This window comes from Neomonachus schauinslandi, chromosome 5, assembly GCF_002201575.2.
Source record: "Neomonachus schauinslandi chromosome 5, ASM220157v2, whole genome shotgun sequence".
Taxonomy (NCBI): domain Eukaryota; kingdom Metazoa; phylum Chordata; class Mammalia; order Carnivora; family Phocidae; genus Neomonachus; species Neomonachus schauinslandi.
The window spans coordinates 22768840-22793664 of record NC_058407.1 but is presented as its reverse complement, the minus strand read 5'-3'; the positions used below and the strand labels follow the sequence as shown (position 1 = coordinate 22793664).

The 24825-nt window shown below is 38.5% G+C and overlaps 1 protein-coding gene across 2 annotated transcripts; it reads right to left on the bottom strand.

Annotated features, from left to right (window-relative positions):
• Positions 1-3227: 3227 nt before the first annotated feature.
• On the bottom strand, positions 3228-24668 carry LOC110578031 (IKBKB interacting protein). 2 transcript variants are annotated; one of them, XM_044914731.1, is made up of 3 exons: positions 24197-24668; positions 17294-17411; positions 3228-4125 (listed from the first exon to the last, which is right to left on the bottom strand). In XM_044914731.1, exons 1-3 carry the CDS (start codon positions 24370-24372, stop codon positions 3370-3372), a joined length of 1050 nt encoding a protein of 349 aa, XP_044770666.1. In that variant the 5' UTR covers positions 24373-24668; the 3' UTR covers positions 3228-3369. The 2 variants fall into 2 exon arrangements, with proteins under 2 accessions (XP_044770666.1, XP_021543219.1); XM_021687544.1 differs by lacking the exon at positions 3228-4125 and adding an exon at positions 10841-13387.
• Between the last annotated feature and the right edge of the window lie 157 nt (positions 24669-24825).

Sequence of the window (24825 nt, the reverse complement as noted above, 5' to 3'; positions counted from 1 at the left end):
CTGTGATTCAATGTGCAAGTCAGCTAGCTTGCTTTGTGGAATGCAGCATATGCAAGATAGGAAGATGAAGGATAATTCATTCAAGGAGCAGTTTCCATTATTTCAAGCCATGATCTCCACACAGAGGGCTATATGAATCAAGATTAAAACTACTTCTAAGAAATCATTAACATCTGAACATTTGATGTGCCCAATGTTATTACTTGTGGATAAACACTGATTCTATTGACTGTACAGTGGTTAGACTTTATTTTTTAAAAGATTGTATTTATTTGTGAGAGAAAGCACAAGCAGGGGGAGTGGGAGAGGGAGAAGCAGGCTCCCCGCTAAGCAGAGAGCCCGTTGTGGGGCTCCATCCCAGGACCCTGGGATCATGATCTGAGCCAAACGCAGATGCTTAACTGACTGAGCCACCCAGGCACCCCCAGTGCTTAGTCTTTAAATGATATTAAAGCAGGGAAATTCCACAGAAAGCTTAAGATGACTTACCCATAAGAAACCATGCCTATTCCTGCTCAGCGGGGAGTCTGCTTCTCCCTCTGACCCTCCCCCCTCTCATGTGCTCTCTCTCTCTCTCTCTCTCAAATAAATAAAATCTTTAAAAAATTAAAAAAAAAAAAACCATGCCTATTATTGAAGTGGTTATATCTTCTGTTAGGAAACAGAACAAAGCTTTCCATTCTCCTGTATTTGCCACAAAAGCTATCGGACCCGAAGACAAGAACATGACTGTAAACCTAGTGACATTCCAGATTGATTTCAAGCCTCCTTCAAGAAAGTCCTGCTCAGTCTGGCTCCCAAATTACAGATTGGTGAGTCATTATTTCAATAATAATAGAACTAGCACCAAATAAGTGCTTCATTTATTTGGCACTGATAGGATAGAAACATTACTCATAAATGAATTTTCAGATAGCTGAATTTGTATTTTGAAGTGCTGAAAAATTTCTTTTTAAATATTTTTCATGTCTAAAATACTGTCTTATTAAAAAGATTACATGGAACATAATTTACATTTAATTTGACATCATTATGAACATCAGATACCCTATTAGGATGTGCTATGGTGATACTTCCCCTGTGGGGTATAGAGCTATTTACAAAAACACAGTCCCATACTATGTAACTTTTGTTATATTAGTTAATGGCTTTGTCCTTTATGTGCAAAGACACTTTGGATATGTTAATGGTAATATTCACAGCAGTCCTTCTTGTAAGGCAGATATTATTGTCCTTACTTACAGATGAAGAAATTAAAGTTCATATGCACTAAATTTTCTGAGGCCACAGAAATCTGTGGTGACAGAGCCAGGATTAGATCCGATATCTCTGATTTCAAAATCTCATGTTGTTTCTACTATATTAAATCAGACATAAATCAAATAGAGCTAGTCACTTCAAAGTGTTCTGGAATGGCTCATCCCGGAGCCTTGGGCTTTTTGTCATGGAAGTTAGCTACATACTCTGACTCATTCTATGCATCTGGATACCCTTCATGTTAGGCATAGGAAACTGGGACTAATGCTGCGTGGTTTTTTTAAGGATCATTGTACTTTATTTTACAACTTTATTGAGGAATATTTGATGTGGAATAAATTATACACATTCAGAGAATTTTGATACATGTGAAACCACCATCATAAGATAATAAATACCCTTCACCCCTCGAGATTTCTTTGTGCCTCTTCATAATCTGTTCCTCTTGCCATCCCTAGGCAACCACTGATCTATTTTCTGCCTTTATAGTTTGCATTTTCTAGAATTTCATATACGTAGAATTATATAATGCTGTTTTAAATGTTAGAACTTCCGGGGTACCTGGGTGGCTCAGTCATTAAGCATCTGCCTTCGGCTCAGGTCATGATCCCAGAGTCCTGGGATTGAGCCCCACGTCGGGCTCTCTGCTCAGCGGAAAGCCTGCTTCTCCGTCTCCCACTCCCCCTGCTTGTGTTCCCTCTCTCGCTGTGTCTCTCTCTGTCAAATAAATAAATAAAATCTTAAAAAAAAAAAAATGTTAGAACTTCCTTCTCTTCTTAGGCTGCTCTGGTCACATCATCACCACACATGAGCTGTGTTGCTTTAGGGCAGTCTCCATCTGAGGCTTGGCAAGCCCCCTGCAATTTATGATGCCTCTCCCTTAAACCTTGCTCTGGCTACCACTTCCCTACTCTATTTTAGGTTATCTTTACCTGTTTCCTAAGGCCATGAAAGACCCAGGAAGTCTTATATTATTCTTTTCCTGCAGCTCCCTGGCTGTGACCTTTCTAGTTTCCTTTCCTCTAAATGAACGCTACAGCCCTGATCCTGATGGGCAGTTCTCTAGTTTGGGCTCCAACCATATGTACTATGCTCCCTGGCAGTCCACAAGGGCAAGTGGGGTTCAGATCCTGCCCCATATAGGTTTCCCAGTGGTAGACTGGCGGATCCTGCTTTTCCCCACTTGTCTGAATGTGTGCACGCGTGTGTGTGTGTGTGTAAGAGAGTGTGTATCGGGAATGCATCGGGTTCTTGCTATATAAAATTGCAAGTATATGTTTTAGCATATTTTTTGAAAAATCAACGGCTCAACCCCTTAAAATATTTTGTTTTTACTGTTCAGAGTAGAATCTGTTAACCTTAAAAATAAAACAGCCAGTTATTTCACCAGCAAAATGGGTTTATTCAGTAATAACAGAGAATCGCAATTCAGGACATGCAAGCTACAGCAAAACCGTAGGCAAGCCCAGAGAACAAAGGAGAGGAATGCTTTTTCGTAGAGGAAAGGGAGCAGTTGGGAGGGGCTGTTATAAACAAAAAGTCCATTGGAGTGAACTGGGAGTTTGCAGTGTGGTGGCTTCTCATTGACTGAGTTGTGACAGTGTCTCACTGGCTGGGCTGCCGTGTCTAGGAGAAAATCTTCCCCCTGCTTCGCTAGTACAGCATAGGCTTCCTCCTATTTGGCCCAGGGCTGGGCTGCAAAGAGTGGCATGGCATGAGAACTCCCCCTTCTGGCCTTGCAACTCCATTTAAATGAGGTTTCCTTTACTCAGTTTCACAAACCGAATACAAAATGATATTTGCTCCAAAATTTCATTATTTCTGAGTTGTCAGTCTTTTTTTTTTAAGATTTTATTTATTTATTTGAGAGAGAGAGAGAATGAGAGACAGAGAGCATGAGAAGGAGGAAGGTCAGAGGGAGAAGCACACTCCCTGCCAAGCAGGGAGCCCGATGCGGGACTCGATCCCGGGACTCCAGGATCATGACCTGAGCCGAAGGCAGTCGCTTAACCAACTGAGCCACCCAGGCGCCCAAGTTGTCAGTCTTTTTATAACATGACAGAGGTCATGTTATTAAAAAAGTTATTTCAGTCTCATCTAAATAATTTCAAACTAATTCATATCTGAAATGTGTGTTATTTCATCTTTCATATCCTTAATCTCAGCTCGGACTATTGTTAAATTAGATATTTTTTCATTTAAGAAAGCAATTTCTTTCTCTCTTTGTAGTAAGTCAGCAACCAATCTCCCAATGCGTAGTGTTAAATCATTTACCAATGGTTCCAAACGGGAGAAGTCCTTCTTTAGATTATACACCTTTGGTTTTAGATCATTTGCAAAAGTCACTGTCTTCATAACTTTAGCTCTGTCACTTTCTAAGCTTAAAAACCTATCTGTGTGCTTGTTGAAATCATTCTTTAGCTCTGAAAGTATCTTCTTAACAGAGTTAATTCTTTGTGAATTTTCAGACGCTGTCTTTCGGAGCACTGCTGTTCGGTCAATGCTACTCGAGAGAAGATCACCTATGTTTTTTACTGTATCTTTTTCTACTTTTTCTATTTTATTTTCTAATTCTTGCGCAGAATCTGTCAATGATGTTACATCAGTTACTAAACCTGAAATACGTCGTATGTCTGTTTTTACAGTTGTAATCTTGAGACCAATATCTTTTGCCATAGAAGTTGTACTTTGATCTACTTTTGTCACATCTTGAGAAAGAGTTGTCAAATTGTTGTTCAATATATTCTGTTTTTCAGTTATCCTGTTGGACCAAGTTTTCACCTCATAAATTTCCTCCTGTAGACGCTTTAGATGAGCAATTATTTGAAAAGACTTCCACTGTTCCATGATAGCTTCAGACTTCTGACACTATAAGAAAATATAACACCATAATAATTAAATTGATTAAGAGCTTAATATATAAAATTCAAGTTGAATTTTGAACTATAACTTTACCATTCTGGAAAACATGGTAAAAGATGTATCAAGTGACTAATGATTAAGAAGGAAAACATGAAGGACATTTCATAAAATGTCACTGGAAAGAGCATTTTTCAGCTATTTTTATATTATCAGTCCTCTGTACAGGGGCAAAATGAGCTAAATGAGAGACAGTGAGGTATTTTTTCTTGCTGGAGAAGAGAGGAGGGAGCCTCCTCTAGATGAGCTTTGGTAGATTTGTGGGGGTCAAACAAGGCAACATAATTTTTGAAACACAAGTTTGTTTGTAGCTATTTCTAGTGCTAGAATGAAGGGACCAATGTTCAAGACTCCATGTGTATATGCTTTATTGTCCTATTACTTTTATTTATTTATTTATTTTTTGTCCTATTACTTTTAAAGATTTTATCTTTAAGTAACCTCCACACCTAATGTGGCATTTGAATTTATAACCCAGAGATCAAGAGTCGCATGCTCTACCAACTGAGCCAGCCAGGTGCCCCTGTGTATTTCTCCATGAGACCCTGAATAATTCAATTAACTGATTCTTAAGTTCCTACTATGTTAGGCATACCAAGTGTGAGGGATATAAAGATGAGTACAGCTTGGGTTGTGACCTCAACTCAGTTTAGTAGTTTAGTAGAGAAGACAGATATGTAAAAAACAAAGCAATCAACAAAAAAAACTTATCTTCAAAATTCTAAAATCTTATGATTCCAAATACAAGTGGTTCTCAACTTTTGTATATTTCCATGCCATCCTCCTTCCTTACCATCCACCTGTAAATTGTCATTTTGGTTTAACCTGGATACATTAGTTGATGAACATTTTTTTTCCTCTTCCCATCCAACCCCTAGTTGATGAACATTTTGAGCCACACAACTACCTGACAGTATTTCAAGTTATTTTCATTGTTTGTGGTAATGTTTGTGTGCACATGTGAGTGTGTGTCTGTGTTTAAATAGCAGTGTCAGAGAAGTTGAATATTTTGTTGTTTTTGAATATTTAAAATTTTTTGCAAGTTTTTATTTAAATTCTAGTTAGTTAACCTTTCACAACGTGGCCATTTTCCTCCCTCTAGATGTGCAGTTTGTTCTCTCAGCGTTCAGAATGATTTGATATTTATCTGGCTGTGTTCCAGGGATGAGGTAAGCATAGGGTCCCCCTACTACTCCACTATCTTAATTCCTCCTCCCAAATATTTGAACTTTTATTGCATTGTGTCATCAGTTAATAAAATTAAGAGGGAAAGGAAAAAAATTAAAGTGTGGATTATAGTGATAATAGTATATATATATGAGATATAATCTCATAATACAAAACTGAAAATTATAACAGGAATTGTCAGGTAAAACTAGTAAACTTCAATCAGAAGATTAACTGAAGACTGTGGATTGTGTGCTCAGCTACGGAGGAAAAAAAATTAAAGGACATACGTAAAATATATTGTCAAAGCCTATGTCGAAAGACAGATATACATAGTGATTACACCGAAAGAGGGGGTCTGCTTCATAATGTGTAAGTCAGTCATATGACTTTCACACATTTAACTTACAACTCATTTTTCAGGAAAGCATTGTTTTATTATTTATTTATTTACTTATTTATTTTAAAGATTTTATTTTTTCCTTTAAGATTTTATTTATTCATTTGAGACACAGATACAGAGAGAGAGCATGAGCAGGGGGAGAGACAGAGAGAGAGGGAGAAGCAGGCTACCCGCTGAGCCAGAAGCCAGATGCGGGGCTTGATCCCAGGACCCTGGGATCAGGACCTGAGCTGAAGGCAGATGCTTAACCATCTGAGCCACCCAGGTGCCCCTATTTATTTATTTTAGAGGGGGGAGGAGGGCAGAGGGAGAGGAAGAAAAAGTCTTTTTTTGAAAATTTTTTTATTGTTATGTTTAATCACCAGACATTACATCATTAGTTTTTGATGTAGTGTTCCATGATTCATTGTTTGTGCATAACACCCAGTGCTCCATGCAATACGTGGCCTCTTTAATACCCATCACCAGGCTAACCCATCCTCCCACCCCCTACCCTCTAGAACCCTCAGTTTGTTTTTCAGAGTCCATCGTCTCTCATGGTTCGTCTCCCCCTCCGATTTCCCCCCCTTCATAGAAAGAAAGAGTCTTAAGCAGACTCCACTGAGTGCAGAGCGGGAAGCAGGGCTTGATCCCACGCCCCTGAAATCACGACCTGAGCTGAAAACCAAGAGTCAGACGTTTAACCAACTATGTCACCCAGGAACCCTGGAAAGCATTGTTTTAAAGTGGAGATTGTCTATAACTGTGTACTAATAATCAAAACTAGTTGGATCCTCCGTTTATAAGGATATATCAAGAGGATATAAAACTAAGTGAAATAAGTCAGAGAAAGACAAATACCATATGATTTCACTCATATGTGGAATTTAAGAAACAAGACAAAGAGAAAAAAAGAGAGACAAAGAACCAAACTCTTAAATATAGAGAACAAACTGGTGGTTGCCAGAGGGGAGGTGGGTGGGTGGGGATGGGTGAAACAGGTGAAGGGGATTAATCATGATGAGCACTGAATAATGCATAGAACTGTTGAATCATTATATTGTACACCTGAAACTAATACAACACGGTGTGTTAATTATATATGAATTAAAAAAACCAAAATTTTGTTTTTAGAAAACCCTAAGCAACTAATTGGATCCAACAATGTTTACTGGGCCTGTATGTGCTAGTATGATCAAGAACAGTCTCTGCTTTTAAGGAGTTTGTAGTTTAGTTTGGGAATAAATACATTATTTGAAATAAGAAAACAAATGGGCGCCTGGGTGGCTCAGTCAGTTAAGCGTCTGACTCTTAATTTTGGCTCAGGTCATGATCTCTGGGTCCTGGGATTGAGCCCCAAAGTTGGGCTCTGTGCTCAGTGGGGAGTCTGCTTGAGGATGCTTTCTCCTTTTCCCTTTGCCCCCCCCCACTCATACTCTCTCTCAAATAAATAAATCTTAAAAAAAAAATAAATAAAATCAGAAAACAAGGAATTAATATGCAGGCTGAAAACCAGTTTTACAAAATAAGATCTATAATTTCATCTAAAGACATCAAGTTTTATTTCTAAAATAATTGTGTATTTCAATGTTTTTTATGAATTACTGTTATAAAATTGCATTTGCCTGGTTTATTGAGCTAATCTTTTGAGATTATTTTGATAACATTAACATGGTTTTATATAATGCAAATAAAAATTTAATGTGTTCAGAATATTATTTTAATGACAGCTTAAAAAAGGAGTAACAATATAGCTGCAAAAAAATGACAAGCTGAAATGAAGCAGAACAGTTATCTCAAAGTAGTAATTCCTTCTCTTTCCCCATTATATATGTTGATTCCAAAATATATTTTAGGATTTTTCTTCTCAGGTTTATGCTACATTAATTATTGGTGGGGGGAGGTGGCCCCAAATGTTTTTTGGTAGATAAGTTAGACTGTTAAAATGTTATTATGGGTATGACATTAAAGAGTAACCACAGGGGTGCCTGGGTGGCTCACTTGGTTAAGTTTCTGACTTTGGATCAGGTCAGGTCATGGGTCCTGGGATCAAGCCCTACAGCGGGGCTACCCGCTCAGCTGGAAGTCTGCTTATCCCTCTTTCTCTACCCCTCCCCCACTAGCGTGCACGCAATAATAAATAGAAAAAAAAGAGTAACCACAAACAGGAAGGAAATCAAGTAGTGATTTCAAAAGCATGTTTTATTTTTAAGGGAAAGGTTTTGCAAGTGTATTTGTTGAAACAGACTCCAAAGGGTGAAGGAAGTAGATGGCTTATTTCATCTAATTCACTATTAGGTTATTGTTTATTAATGTATCTACTCTGGTAGAGTAAATGTAGCCTAACAGTATTACACAGTTAAGACTCCTCAGAAAGAACTTACTTTATTCTTAGAAGGATCAGATCATTAAGAAACAGCTAGTAAGGCTCTCTGTTTCACTTGGTAGCTTAAAAGCAATTTATCATGAACTTGTATTGATATTTACTAAAATATTTATGAATATAGTGTAGGAATAGTCTTGAAATTGTTTCACGAAATACTATTTTTTAAAAAAGATTTTATTTTATTTTTTAAAATTTTATTTATTTATTTGAGAGAGAGAGAGCAGGAACACAAGCAGGGGGAGTGGGAGACAGAGAAGCAAGCTTCCCACCGAGCAGGGAGCCCGATGTGGGGCTCGCATGACACAACCCGAAGGCAGATGCTTAACGACTGAGCCACCCAGGCACCCCTAAAAAAGATTTTATTTATTTGACACAGAGAGAGAGCACAAGCAGGGGGAGCAGCAGAGGGAGAGGGAGAAGCAAGCAAGCTCCCTGCTGAGCAGGGAGCCCAAAGTGGGGCTCAATCTCAGGACCCTGGGATCATGACCTGAGCCGAAGGCAGATGTTTAACTGACTGAGCCACCCAGGCTCCCCTCACGGAATTATTTTTAAAAATTACTTAGGGCTTGTTTAAACTATTTGCCTAGAATGGACAGAAGTGTTGGAGAGTCCACCAATAGCTCAAAAGATTTTTACTAAATTCCTATCATTTATACAAGGTACTAAGCTAGATGCTGTCCTATAATATTAAATATTGCTAGGTCTACAAGTAGAACAACATGGTTCAAAGGAATGATTTCTGGATCCAACTGGCTTTCCAAAAACTTTGCTAAAGGTTCTTTGATCTTTGTAACTAAAGGACCTGGAAATTTTATTAATCTCTGAAATTAAAAACCATATAAAGCCAGAAGGGGTCTTAGAGAGTTTTTGATACCATTTCCTCATTTTACAAATTAAAAAACTGAGCCCCAAGATAAAATGCCCAAGAACACACAGTGGCAAAGCCTAGATTAGAAGATTCTGGTCTAAGGCTCTTTCTCCACCACTGCTTTCCCACCATTCCCTAAACATTTATTGGTTCCTTCTTATGCCCAAGCCCCAAATAATTTTAGGTCATAGTTAGAACTTTTGGGTGACTTACAGTCTCGTTTAATGGTAACATGGTAGTGGACACATTTGGCTGAATTACAGTTTTTTTAATTCTCAAGATGGTTCTATTGATGGTGGATTTCTTGTGATTTTCTCCCCCTAGTTGAATAGTAGCAGATTGCATTGTATAGTGGGAGGTCAGTGGCCTCTGGAGTTGGACAGACATAGCAGTGTGATTGCAAGTTTCCTAACCTTGCTAAGCCTCAATTTCCTCATTTTTTTTTAAGGGGGAAGGGCGGGGGTCAGGCTTTAAGTTCTTTCTTTTTTTTTTTTTTTAAAATTTTATTTATTTATTTTGACAGAGGGAACATAAGCAGGGGGAGTGGGAGAGGGAGAAGCAGGCTTCCCGCTAAGCAGGGAGCCCGATGCGGGGCTCAATCCCAAGACCCTGGGATCATGACCTGAGCTGAAGGCAGACACTTAACGACTGAGCCATCCAGGCGCCCCTCAATTTCCTCATTTTTAAAATGGGTGTCATGGCTAGCAAAGTTGTAGTGTGAAGCAGGGATACTACAGGTCATTGTAGGTACTCAATACACAGAGCTGTTACTGTGATGATGATGAATGCAGACTTCCTAGCAATGTTTCACACATAATAGGCTCCAATGCTAATTCTCTCCTCCCCTGCTGTGAAAGCTGGGATGGAGCATTTCGATTTGTATTAAATTAACAGTTCATAGCTGAACTGAAAAAAACAGATGCTGGGTAAATTTGCAGAGCTTTTGCCAACTGTGCACCTAAGTATATAGAGAAATGAATCTTTTTTCATGTGCTTGGTGAATTTGCAGCATCATTTTTTGAAATTTTTTTTATAATCATCATTAATGACATATTAAGCTTTGATCAAGATTATAGATTCATAGAAAGGTCTGTAATCAGGTTGAGATTAAAAATAATGCCATTAACTTTGTATCTTACTAGTTTTCTATGAAACCATAAGGCTAATAAATCAACATTTTTTATTATAAAATATAACAATACAGTTAGTCAACAGCTTCTAATCATTAGGCAAAATTTAAGGAAATATTACTATAAATATATTTTTAAACTTTGCATCCAAAAGTTAAAAAAAATTAGGCGTTTATTTTGTAAAAGTGATTTATTTATACTAAATTTAAAATATGGAGCCAGTAGTACTCTATCAGAAAATAATTGATATATTATCAATTACAAAGATACAAAAATGTGTCTTAGAATACGGTAATCTTCCTTAAAGGAAAGACTAACAATGTAATTTAATATTTGATACACAGGGAAGTTTTTGAAATTTCAAGTATCTGTGTGTTATATAAAGGAATGTAAGAAAGAGAGGAAGACAAATTAGGTACATCTAAATCTGTCTACTGACAATTTTTCATAGGAAAACCTCTGCGTAAAGGAAAATATACGCATGTACATATGTATATACATATACACAATAGTTTTCTCATGAAATACTTGTAGAAGGGTAGTTTTTGTTTCCCTTGTAACTGTCACTATAGAACACAGTGGTCACCTGGTTTCCATTTATTTTCTGTAGCGACTACTATGGTATATACAAGTTAATAATAATGTTGTATCAAATCTGGTGATAGGCCAAACAAACGACGAGAGATCACATCTGCCATGACGGGATGGAGGTTGAAACAACAAAGTTCTAGTGAACTTGAGAATCTATTTTATTAGCACTAAAACAAAGACAAACAGATACAATTTTGTCAGCGCACACAGACAAGAACTTAGACATTCAGACGTCAAGGAATTTAATGTTAAGATTCCAGAAATTAATGATATGCTCTTTAATAGTAGCATTCTTTCAGGCTTATTTTTATTACCCCTGGCTACCTACCAGAGCCCTCCTAACCCAAAAGTAGAACTTGTTTGGGATTTTTCAAAAAATGTGCAAATTTACATAATAAAACTACCTGACTACAATTGACTGCTTTCAAGTTCTTTGTGTTTAATTCCACTGATATTACATTATAAAACTGGGACTACAGTTGGTTATTGGCAAGAAGACACAAATAGGAACAGTACTTCCACATGCAGTTGACTCCGTTTTCAACACCAAGTTTGGACACTCTTGATACATCAGTTACCAATAAAAGTTTTATGTGTTTCCCGACCCTGCACATTTCCAATTATCATTATTGGAAAAATCTGACTAGATCTCCCCTTAATCACATCTCAGTATGTCCACATCTTATTCCTTGTGACTTCATTATATGATTTAGGGTAAAATCAAATCATCATGTAAAACAAATTTGGCTGGGTAATTAGTTTGGGAACTCTTTAAAACAATGACATATGTTTAATTACCACAGTTATCATAATTTTTCAATATGCTGCTTTTTCCTCTTTGAAATAGGCCACAGGTGTATTGGTATTTTTTTACTGTAGATAGAATAATTTATCTAGGGATCATGTATCTAGCAAACTCAAGAGTTTGTAACACAGTTAGAACCTTAAAAAAAAAAGCCCAGGTATACAAAGATATTCCAAAAGTCCATACTTCATACACAATTCATAGGTAAAACTTTCAATAAGAACATATTTAGTCCTTTTTTTTAATTAAAAAAATGTTTAAAGTAATCTCTATGCTCAACATGGGGCTCAAACTCATGACTGCAAAATCAAGAGTCAGGCACACCCATATTTACTCATATTTAAAAATTCTTACAAGTATCTGTAATACACTTTAGAACCTTAATAAAAAGTAAAAATGTTTCCCAGGCTCCACAGTTTTCAAAAAGTACATATTGATTCACAGCAAAGCACCTCATGCTTTCCTTTGGTAATGTTATTTTTCATTTTAGACAAAATTCCTATGAACTTGGTGGTCTGGATCTTAGCCTGCAGTAAATTACAAAGTAAGTGCAGAACTGGTTAGGCAGGCACAGTACCTACCAACCAACCTGACAGTAATGGGCCAATAGGTCACATCTTTAGGTGACAGAAAACGTCTAAGAAATAGACATAAGGTTTGAAAAAATAGCAATCTAGGTCGTTTTGTGAGAAGGGAAACCCTCCTCAATAGCTTCTAGAGGTGTTAACATATTTGGGTCCAATATAATAGGTGAAATTCATAATAATGTCCATTACTTATTAGAAAAACATTTAAAATATTAAGTATATTGCTTTAAAAAGGTGGGGATATATTTTGGAAATATTTCTATTTAAAATGCCTAAAATGAAATAAATTTTATTGCTTAAACAGATAAGCTTTCATTATCTGGATAATCCATGTGTGTGGATATGTCACTTACTTGCCAGTAATGTAGGATAAAGTGAGGCATATCAAAATAACACAAAAACATGGAACTAATAAGTTTATATATAACAATATGGTCATCAGAATAAATGTGGTGCATTTAAAAGTCACTATCAATTCCTTTACTTTCTAGATTATATTCTTCTAAAGTGCCCTTTTCTCTTGTACTTGAATATACCATAAAATCATGAACTTTTCCTTTCAGAACATCCAGTTCATTTTGCATCTTTAATATGCTATTATCATACTGAATTCCTTCAAGGGTTTTCTGCATCTCCATTATTTCAGATACTGCTTTCAGCATATCATCTTCCATATTAAACATCTGAGTAGTTAAGTCTTCCATTTTTTTTTCTGTCCCTATCAGATCCTGAGAGACTCTGAGAACAGAACGAATAGCACTCTCAATTGTTGGCAAATGTGTCTTGCATTCTTCAACTTTGGGTTCATAGTTGGAAAGTTTATTAGCCAGGTCTTCATCTCTGGCAAAGAGAGCATGCTGTTCTTCTTCCAGCTTTTCCACTGCTTTTGTATCAGCGCCAAGCTGCTCCTCTACTCGTAGAAGATCCTCTTCTTCTTGTCTTTTTACTGTTCTAATATTTCTTAGTGTGCTTTCTTCCAAATCTTTTAGCCTTTCAGTGAGCAATTTTATTTCTTGTTCAGCTGAGTTAATTTGGACAGTAACTTGAGAATGTATGTGTTTTGATTCTGATTTGAAAATGTCTGTATTAACATTCATTTCTTCTAGGCTTCTTTTCCAGAAATCTGAAACATTCTGGAATTTCTCATTAAGACTCTGCATCTTTTGGGTGAGCAACTCTTCACTATTTTGGATGTCACGCATGATACTTTGGAGGCTGGATACTTCTTGCTCAAACTGGGTCACCAAAGACATGGATGATGTAGCTTCCTGCAGGATACTTTCAGTAGACTCAAGCTGCATTTGTAACACAAAACAATTCCCAAGGCTACTTAATAAGTTTTTTTTTTTTTAAGAGAGAGAGAGAGCATGAGCGAGCAAGGGGAGAGGGGCAAAGGGAGAGGGAGAGAGAGAGTCCATACTGGGCGTGGAGCCTGACATGGGGCTTGATCTCATGACCCTGAGATCATGACCTGAGCCAAAATCAAGAGTCGGACACTTAACCAACTGAGCCACCCTTAATAACTTTTATATTAGGGAAATACACTTTAATAAGCACAGGCCCAGTTCAAATTCTGAAGATGTCTAAAATATCCAAGTATATCAGAACCATAATGACAAAAACATTCATGACTTTAGTAGTTGTTTTAACAGATTTTAAAACAAATATAATAGATTAGCACTATGGGAGAAAAACACACACCTGAATTTATAAACCTAAATATTTGTACATTTTCATGGAGGGACATTCAAGAGAGAAATATTGAAGAAGTCTGAAGTATATCACATTTCCTTCTTTTCTTACTCCAATGGAAAGCAACTTAGTTGTCATTCTTATAATTATTTGGCTTTTTTAGAAACTATAACTGAGTTAATAAAATTTGTTAAGTTTCCTAAATTATCTGATTCTGGAAGAGTTTCTGCCTGAAAATTTCTTGACTGACCTCTTACAGGTAAGGTACCAGAATCAGATCTTACAGATATAACAAAGGCAGAAATGAATAAAAGTCCAGTTTAGTGAGGCAACTCACATCAAATAGTAACATGTGCTAAGTATCTGTAAATTGTGGTAAGCTCCTGACATTTCCTCATATATGTCCAGAATACAGGAGGCTGTGGACCTCTTTTAGCTTATACTCACACACAGATAACAGCCTCAGAGACTACAGGAAGCCCTAGAATGATCGTTAACTTATTAAATGTTTGCAGCATTGTGTTGAAGGCATAATACTGTACAAGACATGGTTCTGCCCTTAAGCGGCTTAGTTTAACTGGGTAGAAAGCCAAGTCTACATGTGTTATGATGGGGAAGAGCTATGGAAGCACTTACATGGGGCACCCAAACCAGACTTCAAGGATCAAGGAAAATATTCTAGAAGTATTATCTAATATCTGCTTCTAGTTAACTTCTTTTCTAAATCATCCTACCACACTACAGCCAGATGAAGCTTTTAAAAACTGCTATGCACATCATGGTACGACATTAAAAAACCCACGATGTTTCCTAATACTTCTAGGATAAAGTCCCAAATTTATCTCTTTATATGCTATTTTTTCCTCGTTGCTTAGCTCAGTTCTGTCTTTCCTTCAAGGCTCAGAGCAGATCTCAGCTCCTCAGTGCAGCATTCTTCCATAGCCCAAACTCCTGGAGCACCTATCGTGTTGTGTATTTGACACCTATTTGGCACTCAGCACACAAAATTAGAGAAGTTTTGACCTTGTGCTAGCCACTAGATGTGAAAATAGGGACATAATATAGTTCCTGGCTTCATAATTTGACAAAGGAGACAGCATTTTGGATCTTTTACATTACATATTCTGGAGTCCCACTAAGATTTATTGATTATCCTCTGTTCCATTATTAGGCACTAAGGATATAGAGATAAAGACAGAATGTTTGCTTAAAGAGCAGAAAAGGAGGCAAATTAATAACAACAAAAACTCACAAATTTACTATTTGTGTCATGATAGAATTAGTATGCAGAGAATGGATGCTCTGAGGAGAGATCAGTAGTCTGGAGCAGAATGAGGAAAGGCTTAGAAGTGACTCTGAAATCTGACTCTTGAACAGACTGATGTTACTAGTCAGGTGAGGATATGAGAGATTCTAAATTCCTTAGGGGAAGAGACCATGTCTTATGCCTTTTTGTAGCTCCCATATCTTAGGGTATAAAAAACATGTTTGTTGACATTTAGGAAGAAGAATGGCCTTAATCTTCTGGGCCCACCCCAACCAAGACCTGAAGCAATCCCAGGTGATAGAAACAATGTGTAACAGTACTAATATAATAAGCCACTGTGAAACCTTACTTAAAAATTATTTTTAGGGGTACCTGGCTGGCTCAGTCGATAGAGCATGCAACTCTTGATCTTTGGGGCTGTAAGTTTAAGCCCCACATTGGGTGTAGAGATTACTTAAAAATAAAATCTTTAAAAAAATTATCTTTAATGTACACATGTAGCTATTATACAAGATCCTTTAGAAATCAATTCTGAGAAATATTTGGACATCAGTAATACTGTTAAGTTTAATTGTCTTATTATCAGCTTTTTGAAGAGGTAAGCTTATCTTCATCTAAGGTAATTTCCTGTTTAGGCTGTTCACCAGAGCATCACTGTAATCTGGAGGCAGTATACCCCAGGAGACCCCAAATATAAGATCAGATCAACTTTTCAAAATAGTAAAGGTCTCAATACTGAATCTGAAAATATATAGTGACTAGTATGCTACAATAATTTGCATTTAAGGGCTGTCAATATATCCTAAGTTTTTTCATTTTTTTTTAAAAAGAGCTTCATACCATAAATTTATTTCTGTTTAAAGTTTTCAAAAAGTTTGCATATATATTGTATCACATCTGAGCCTTATAAAAATCTTGTTATTCTCACTTAATAAATGATGAAATAGAGGCTAAGAGAAGTTATTTTTTCAAGTTCACACAGGTGTGATGAGAGCCCACATCTAGTTGTTTTCCCCTCCTACTGATTATGCTGGCCTTTAGGACCAGCTTTGCGAAAGGGCAGCTATTGTTGAATTAGTCCGAGGGAAGACTGGGAGAGAAAGAGCTTTGCAAAGACTAAATATTTCTTGGATAATGATGATATTTTAAAAATCTGCCTCAAAAAACATTTTAATTGCCACCAAATTTTTCATTTAAAAAGGACGTCTTTCTTCAAAATTTGTTTTCAATAGCTTTTAAGTATGTGGAGTTTCTATCTCCTGGGATTTATTTTTCTACAACTCTGTTCCCTCTGATTAGAGGAGCCCCTAACAAGTATAACCAGATTCCAACTTGAGCCCTATGTCAAAATACCATTATGCAGCATTATGTAGCTTCTTCCCAAGGCCCCTGGGCTCACCCTCTGTGGAATCCCCTGGCACGTGTGAGGGATGCATAATTTTCACCTATGGTTTTTCTCTTCTGGGGGATTGATTATATACTAATTCTCTGCATGAGGCCACAGGAACTCAGACCCTCTATTTAATTTTCCTGTTTTTGAAAATCCCTGCTCACCTTGGTGCCAAGCACAAATCCTTGTCTACCTTATGACATGAGTAAATGTTTAGTGAATGAATAAATGAACAAAGGAGGCATGTTTCCCAATGACAGCTTGGTTCCTGGTAGCCAGACAATTCCTGCATGATGCCTTATTGATTGCAGAAGCATGGTAGTTAAAAATTTGTTATGTCTCACATTTCTAAGAATTCCAGTAATAATGCATCTGCATTTGCAGCTTGAAGAAACACAACATACACATGGATTTTAATTTTCATTTGGCTACAAAATCAATATTTATTTTTAGGTTAGTCATTCTTATATGCAGAAGTATACAAATTTACCAACTAGAAAGTAAAGAAAAAAAAAACCTGATAGTCTTTGCCTAGCAAGTGCTGTTCCTATTCTAATTTTATACGTAAAGACCAATCATATTTTCAGTGCTCTAGACATTTGATATTTAAATAGAAAATTGGAGTCATATCATTATAAACAGTAACATTTGCTATATTAAAACAACCCTGTCGTTTCAAAATAATCTGAGTCTAAATTGGATTGAAGGGAGAAATGTACAAAACCAGTGAGAGTTAAAACAGTAATCGTCTAACAGGCAGGAAAAAGGAAGTTATAAACTGGGGTAGAAGGGTGGTAGAAGGGAAGAAAAATGGGAAAATCCACCCAAATAAGCCAATTAATAATTAATTACCTTTTCTGAAATTAAACTGATTTTACTTTGAAGTCCTTGGAACTTGTTCGTTTCTATTTTCAGTAACTGGTATTGGCTTTCCACCTTTGCAAACTTTTCTGACTGCTGAAATACAAACCTGGAAAGAAAAAAAAAATCACTACCTCCTAATTCATATCCATTTAAGTTTGAATTGTAAAGGAACATTTTATAATTTTGATAAGGACAACATAAATTCTGGTATGAGTAGTGACAGCTTTTTTTAGTAGTTTATTTCAACAAATTAATAGAAAGTGAAACTCTATCCTGTTCAAGTCCCAGTCCAGTGAGTGAGATGGTATGATAGTTGTATGCACAAGAAATATTTTGGAGGAAGAAATGATGAGTTATCTAGAATAAGATATGGGATCTCTACTATTTTTCTCAAGGCCATATTTGGGCAATATCTAGAAAATAAGTGTTTTCATACTGAAATGTAGAAGGCAAGAGTTACCCATATAAAAAAGTATTTTTAAATTAAAATGTAGGAGAGAAATAAAGCAGTGGAATGGAAGAGAGGACTAGAAGTTGAAAAATAACAAGTCAAAACTACGAAAACAGGAGTCATTGTCAAAGTGGCAACAGAACACACATGCAATGCTGGCTGTATAATCTCTACAGTTGGTTATACTCAATATACGAGTCATATGGGTGTACTTTATTTTTTTCATATAGGTGTACTTTAGATGCCACTCTAAAATTGGAGTATATTCTTCATCCGATAAGTAGTCAAGGTTGTAGAAGCATAAAAAAGTTATCCCAATCTTAAAAACAATAAATAGACTTTCGTTTGTATAGGACATGAGATAAGCAAATGCAAAAGAAATGCTTTGGATCTAATACGATTTTGGTTCATCTACTTTTGAAAAAATTTTATTTATTTGGGAGAGAGACAGACAGAGAGAGCATGAGCAGGGGAGAGAGGCAGAGGCAGAGGCAGAGGCAGAGGGAGAAGCAGAGGCAGAGGGAGAAGCAGAGGCAGAGGCAGAGGGAGAAGCAGACTCCCTGCTGAGCCAGGAGCCTGACATGGGGCTCCATCCCAGGACCCTGGGATCATGACCCAAGCTGAAGGCAGATGCTTAATTGAGCCACCCAGGTGCCCCTTGGTTCATCTACTTTTTTTTTAAGATTTTATTTATTTATTTGACACAGAGAGAGAGAGCACAAGCAGGGGGAGCGGCAGGCAGAGGGAGAAGCAGACTCCCCGCTGAGCAGGGAGCCCGATGCTGGACTCGATCCCAGGACCCTGGGATCATGACCTGAGCCGAAGGCAGATGCTTAACCGACTGAGCCACCCAGGCGCCTGGTTCATGTACTTTTGACTCAATTCTTTGGGCTCAGAAAAAGCAGCAGTTGAAATTCTTCGTGTATTTATTGAGTCATCAAAAAGTGGTGGGGCAGAACCCTAAGAAGAGAGTGCTTAAATCATAGTACATAGACCAGTGGTTCAAAAGCTTTGCTGCATATTGGAGTCACTTGTCTGCTTTTAAAATAAAGTCTAGTGCCTGGGTCCCACCCACAGAAATTCTGACTTATGTGGTTTAGGATGTGATTTGGATATTGGAAATCTTAAAAGCTCCCCAGATTATCTGAGTACTCAGTCAAGCTGAGAAGCACTAACTGATAGTGTTTTATGAAACTGACTTCCACTGAAAGACAAACATTTAAAGATCGCAAAACTCAAAGGAGAAATGAAAGACTTCTAAGCTTTGTGTATCATTGCAAATGATGCTTCAAATTCATAAATGTTATTAGGCTAACTTGCTATAAAACTGTCCAAAACTAAAAAGGACTTTTTGCTTTTTGAACAATGTTTACAATATTGGATAAAATAAGTTTTTTTTTTTAAGATTTTATTTTTGACAGAGAGAGAGTGTACAAGCAGGGGAAGCAGCAGGCAGAGGGAGAGGGAGAAGCAGGCTCCCCGCCGAGCAGGAGCCCGATGTGGGGCTCGACCCCAGGACCCTGGGATCATGACCCGAGCTGAAGGCAGATGCCCAACCATCTGAACCACCCAGGCGCCCCGGATAATATAAGTTTTTTAAAAAAATATTTTATGTATTTATTTTAGAGATAGAGAGCCTGAGTGGGGGGAAGGATCAGAGAGACAGGGAGAAGCAGACTCCTAGCTGAGCGCGAAGCCCAACATGGGGCTTGATCCCATGACCCTAAGATCATGACCTGAGCCGAAATCAAGAATCAGACGCCTAAACGACTGAGCCACCCAGGCGCCCCATAAAATAAGTTTCTTTTGATGATGGCTAGTGTCTGTCCTATGAGATAACAGTGAATTAAGTAAGCCCAGGTTACATAACTAGCATAGATTGACTTTTCTCCTATGTGCTAATATGACTTTTAAATAACATTTCTGGTTATTAGAAAATGCCATTATTCTAATTTTCAAAGATGAATGTGTAGACTTAATTCTTTTTTATATTGGCTGTTTCATTCTTGGATTTTAAGAGATTCTTTTCAGAGTATAGGCTTATCTGAGATCATCAGACAGAAACCAAGGATGTCGAACACCCTAAAGAAAGAAGTCTAATTTCAGAGATCAGTTTTATCACTCATTACTCCAGTGTTACCTCTGGGATTTATCCTGTAGATCAGAATGTTTATTCAGAATAAAACTGTTATTATAAGAGTCTTTTTGTAAAGGTTGATCCACTACTATAACACATTATAGCACTTTCCATTTTATTAAATATTTTAATGTCTATTTCTGGACTTCTCTTCAAAATTCAAATAGTAAGCAAAACCTTGACCTTGAAGAAAACTATGTCATGCTAGTGCAAATATCATCTCTGATGATAATTTGTAGGTTTTTTTCATGGTTAGCTTCTCAACAAAATAAAAAAAAAGATTCACCATTACTACATATGAATAATAAGAAAAACATATAAGAAAAAGCAAGCATAGAGGTGCCTGGGTGGCTTAGTTGGTTAAGCGTCTGCCTTTGGCTCAAGTCATGATCCCAGGGTCCTGAGATAGAGCCCTATGTGGTCAGGCTCTCTGCTCAGTGGGGAGCCTGCTTCTCCCCTTCCCTCTCCCTCTCTCTCTGCCTGCTTGTGCTCACTCTCTCTGTCAAATAAATAAATAAAATCTTAAAAAAAAAAAAAAGAAAAAACAAGCATAAAGTTGAGTCTGTGCTAGTAATGAAAAAAATGAAAAGCAGTTTGTATGTGCTGAATTAAAACACATTCATTTTATTTTTCACTTAGATGTGCCAGGCACCATTCTAAAATGATTTGTAAATATTAACTCTGTTAACATTAAGGAAGAGGATGATTTTCTAGAAGTCAATGTTGACCGAAGGTAACTTCATTCCTGAAAAACTAAATTTTTTGAAATTGGCATCCAGGTTAGTGTCCAAAGTGCTTTGTTCCCTTTTTATGAGTCAGATATATATATATACATTTTTTTTAAGTAGGTTCCACACCCAGCATGGAGCCCAACATGGGGCCTAAACTCACAACTCTGAGATTGAGACCGGAGCTGAGATTAAAAGTCAGATGTGGGGGCGCCTGGGTGGCTCAGTTGGTTAAGCGACTGCCTTCGGCTCAGGTCATGATCCTGGAGTCCCTGGATCGAGTCCCGCATCGGGCTCCCTGCTCGGCGGGGAGTCTGCTTCGTCCTCTGACCCTATCCCCTCTCATGTGCTGTCTCTCTCATTCTCTCTGTCTCAAATAAATAAATAAAATCTTTAAAAAAAAAAAAAAAAGTCAGATGTGGGGTGCCCCGATGGCTCAGTCAGTTAAGCATCTGCCTTCAGCTCAGGTCATGATCCCAGCGTCCTGGGATCAAGTCCCGCATCAGGCTCATTGCTCAGTGGGGAGCCTGCTTCTCTCTCTGCCTGCTGTTCCCCCTGCTTGTGTTCCCTCTCTCTGACAAATAAGTGAATAAAATCTAAAAATAAAAAAGTTAGATGTTTAACCAATCAGAGGCATATTCTAACAGAAGTTAAAGGCCCCCTTATTCCCTGTCTTCCTCAGTTTAGATGAGACAGACAGGGTCTGCTAAGGGCTATAGCTTCTAGTTAGAAAAGGACTATAAATAGTTCTGGACTAAGGATTTTTATTTCTAGGGTTTTGGCCTCTTAGATTAGTATCAAATGGAGGTAGCATATCATACTGTGTAAGAGTACGGACTGAGCAACTTTGGCTTTGCCATTTACTAGCTGTATAATCATCTTGGGCAAGTTATTTATCTTTGCTATAGTTTCCTCATCTGTAAAGTGGGAATAATAATAATAATACTTCATAGGGTTGTTGTAGAGATTAAATAGGTTCAAATTTATGCAGTTAGGGTACCACACATCAGTTACTCTTTTTAAGTACCTTGGCCATTTCTTTCAGACTGCTTTGTGCAGCTGCTTTTCCATCCCTCTATAGTTAGTTCCAAACCTATAGTGGTATAAAGGATCAGGTTTTCCTCCTGCTTACACCTGATGGAAGCCCCAGGCCTGTCCACCTTTGAAACCAGTGTTGAGCTTATAGCAAATCAAGGATGGAATGGACAGATTAGACCACTTACAGTTCAGAGCCCAACTTGGGGCTTGATCCCACAACCCTGAGATCATGACATAAGCTGAAATCAAGAGTTGGACGCTTAACTGACAACCACCCAGGCGCCCCCATAGATTTGTATTAGTGTTTTCCCAGAACAGTAACTAAATTATTGAAAAGCTGAACATTCTGTGATGTAATTTACCTCTTATGAATATCAATCTTTGGATAATTGAGAATTAGTAAATTTAATAACTAAAACCAGTTTACTATGTTCCAGAGAGAAGCAACATATACAGATGATCTTCAACTTATAATGGTTTGACTTAGATTTTTGACTTTATGATGGTATGTAAGTGAGAGGAGCTCAGTAGAAACTGTACTTTGAATTTTGACCTTTTCCTAGAGTAGCAGTGAGATCCTGATCCTCTTCTTGGTCGGATCCTCTCCCCTGATGCTGGGCAGTGCCTGCAGCAGCAGCTCCCTGTGATTAAGTGACCATGATTCACTTATAACCAATCTGTACCTATACAAGCATTGTTTTTTTACTTTCAGTACAGTATTCAGTAAATTACGTAAGATATTCAATACTTTCTTGTAAAATAGGCTTGTTAGATGACTTCGCTCAACTGTCTGCTAATGTTAAGTGTTCTGAACACATTTAAGATAGGTTAGGCTAAGCTATGATGTTTGGTAGATGAGGTGTATTAAATGCATTTTTGACTTATGATATTTTCAGCTTACAATGGGTTTACTGGGAAGTAACCCCATCCTAAGTCAAGGAAGATCTGTATCTTTTAGCCTACTAGCTCTATTACTGAGTAACTTTCTCAGTATAAAAGGGTTTTTATTTCCCTAACGAAGGTCATGCATTTTAAGACATAAGAGCAGTTTATTTACAAGAGTAAACTTATTAAAAAGGGTAAATTCATTCTTTTAAGATCAAAATCAAAATATTACATAAACAAAATGCCATATTACTAACATGAACATCCTTTTTTTGAAGAGAACATTTATTTATTTTTTAAAGATTTTTATTTATTTGACAGAGAGAGAGAGCACAAGCAGGGGGAGCAGCAGGCAGAGGGAGAAGGAGAAGCAGGCTCCCAGCTGAGCAGGAAGCCTGATGTGGGGCTCGATCCCAGAACCCTGGGATCATGACCTGAGCCGAAGGCAGATCCCTAACAACTGAGCCACCCAGGCATCCCTTGAAGAGAACATTTAAGAACATCTACTTTATTGTAACAAATGTTTTATTAATTTCAACTCAGGATGAGTTACCAGTAGAGTATAATTCAAAATTTATTACAATCAAAAATGGTCTACACTAAAGGAAGTCCAGGGTCCCTCCTCTATTACTCTTGAAGATGAATAACTATCTTCTAAATACTTTAAAAATCGGTGAAAAGTGGAGGGAAATTCTAATTTAAAGCATGAGTCTTGTTATTAAGATGAAATAGGTTACTCCTAAAGAAAATGGGGAAAATAAAATTACTAAGTTGGTTTTAAGGTTTTTTCTTTCTTTCTTTTTTTAAAGATTTTATTTTTGAGAGAGAGAGAGCCCGCGAGCGAAAGCACAACCGGGGCGATGGACCAGGGAGCCCACGCAGGCCTCCATCCCAGGACCCCAGGATCATGACCTGAGCTGAAGGCAGACGCTTGACCGACTGAGGCACCAGGCACCCCTTAAGGTTATTTCTAATACTAATTTTTTTTTCTATAACAACAATGTATTGCTATTTACTTGGTTTAAAATTTGGTTTAAAAACTATGGATGTTCAGTTTTAGGTGAACACAAATGCTACACTTTTGTCATTTTACAGTACTAAAATTCAATCTGTAACTTAGGAAGACACTTTAAATTCATAACGCATGAACGAGGATGGAAATATGAGAAATCCTCAAACTCTGATATTGTCATACTGAGATATGCCCTGAGATCATACCGAATTATTTAAAAACTGCCAACGTTGCCATTAGGCATTTATGGGGTGAGGGTGGGGCAACTGTGTCCATGGCAAATGTGCAGCGGACAGGAAATGGGTTACGAAAACGGAAAAGCTTCGGACGCGTAGCAGGCGCTTAATAAAGTTTGGCCAAATCCGCATCTCTTAAGAAATGGCTGACTCGTTCCCAGACCTGAGTCTCAACTCCAGTTGAGTGATCGGGGCACACTACTAATACAAAAGAAAAATGAGTTGTAAGAAAGAGCGAAAAAAAAAAAAGGGCTGTCCCTTTTTTGGGGTCAAGGCAGAGGAACAGAAGCCGCAGGTCTGGGGTTGGGAGGTTAGCGGGATGCCGAGCCGGGCGAGGCCCGGAGAAGAGCGGGGCGACCGCGGGAGGCCGGACACAGGGCCCGGGCGGCCTCGCGTCCACTTACCAGGCCAGGCCCAGGCACGTCCCCAGCGACAGCAGGCTCACGCCGGTCCGGGGGTCCGCCCAGCCCCCGCCTCCACCGCCCCGGGCCTCGGGGCTCTTCCCGCCGTCGCTCCGCTTCCCCGGCTCCGAGGGGGCTCCCTTGGGTCCCGACTTCTTCCGGCTCTTCACCTCCGACATGTCTGAGGACGCGACAAGCCCCGGGCGCCTTCTTCACCCTGGGGGGTCGGGACTGGGCCTCCTCAGCCTCCGCGGGACGCCTCAGCGGTGACCGCGCCCCCTCCTGGACTTGGCGCCGCCCACAAACTTGCCCCCTCTTCTCCCGGCCGTTCTCACTGCTTCAGAGCGTCCCCCAGCCACCCGCCCTCTAGTTCCTCCAGCAGAGGCACCTGGCGAACCTCCTTTCCCTTTCCATTAAAGCCGCAAACTTGAGGAAATCGTGGCTTCCCCGCGCGCGCGGATCGCCGGGCAGCGAGGGGGCGGGGAAGGGTAGCGCGCGCCACGTGGAGCGCGCCGCCGCCTGGGTCCTCTGTCCTCGGAAAGAGGCGCGCCCCCGTGGCTTAGCCCCGCCCCGCCGTGGGGTGGGGCGGAGGGCGCTTTTTTAGGCGCGCGCGGGCGCTAGCCGCGGCTGGG

Coding starts and splice junctions, on each gene's coding strand:
- LOC110578031 (XM_021687544.1), bottom strand. CDS start 24,372: ATGTCGGAGGTGAAGAGCCGGAAGAAGTCGGGACCCAAGGGAGCCCCC. Junction 17,412..24,196: donor ACGTGCCTGGGCCTGGCCTG/GTAAGTGGACGC, acceptor TTTTCTTTCCAG/GTTTGTATTTCAGCAGTCAG. Junction 13,388..17,293: donor TCAGTTTAATTTCAGAAAAG/GTAATTAATTAT, acceptor TTACAAATGCAG/CTTGAGTCTACTGAAAGTAT.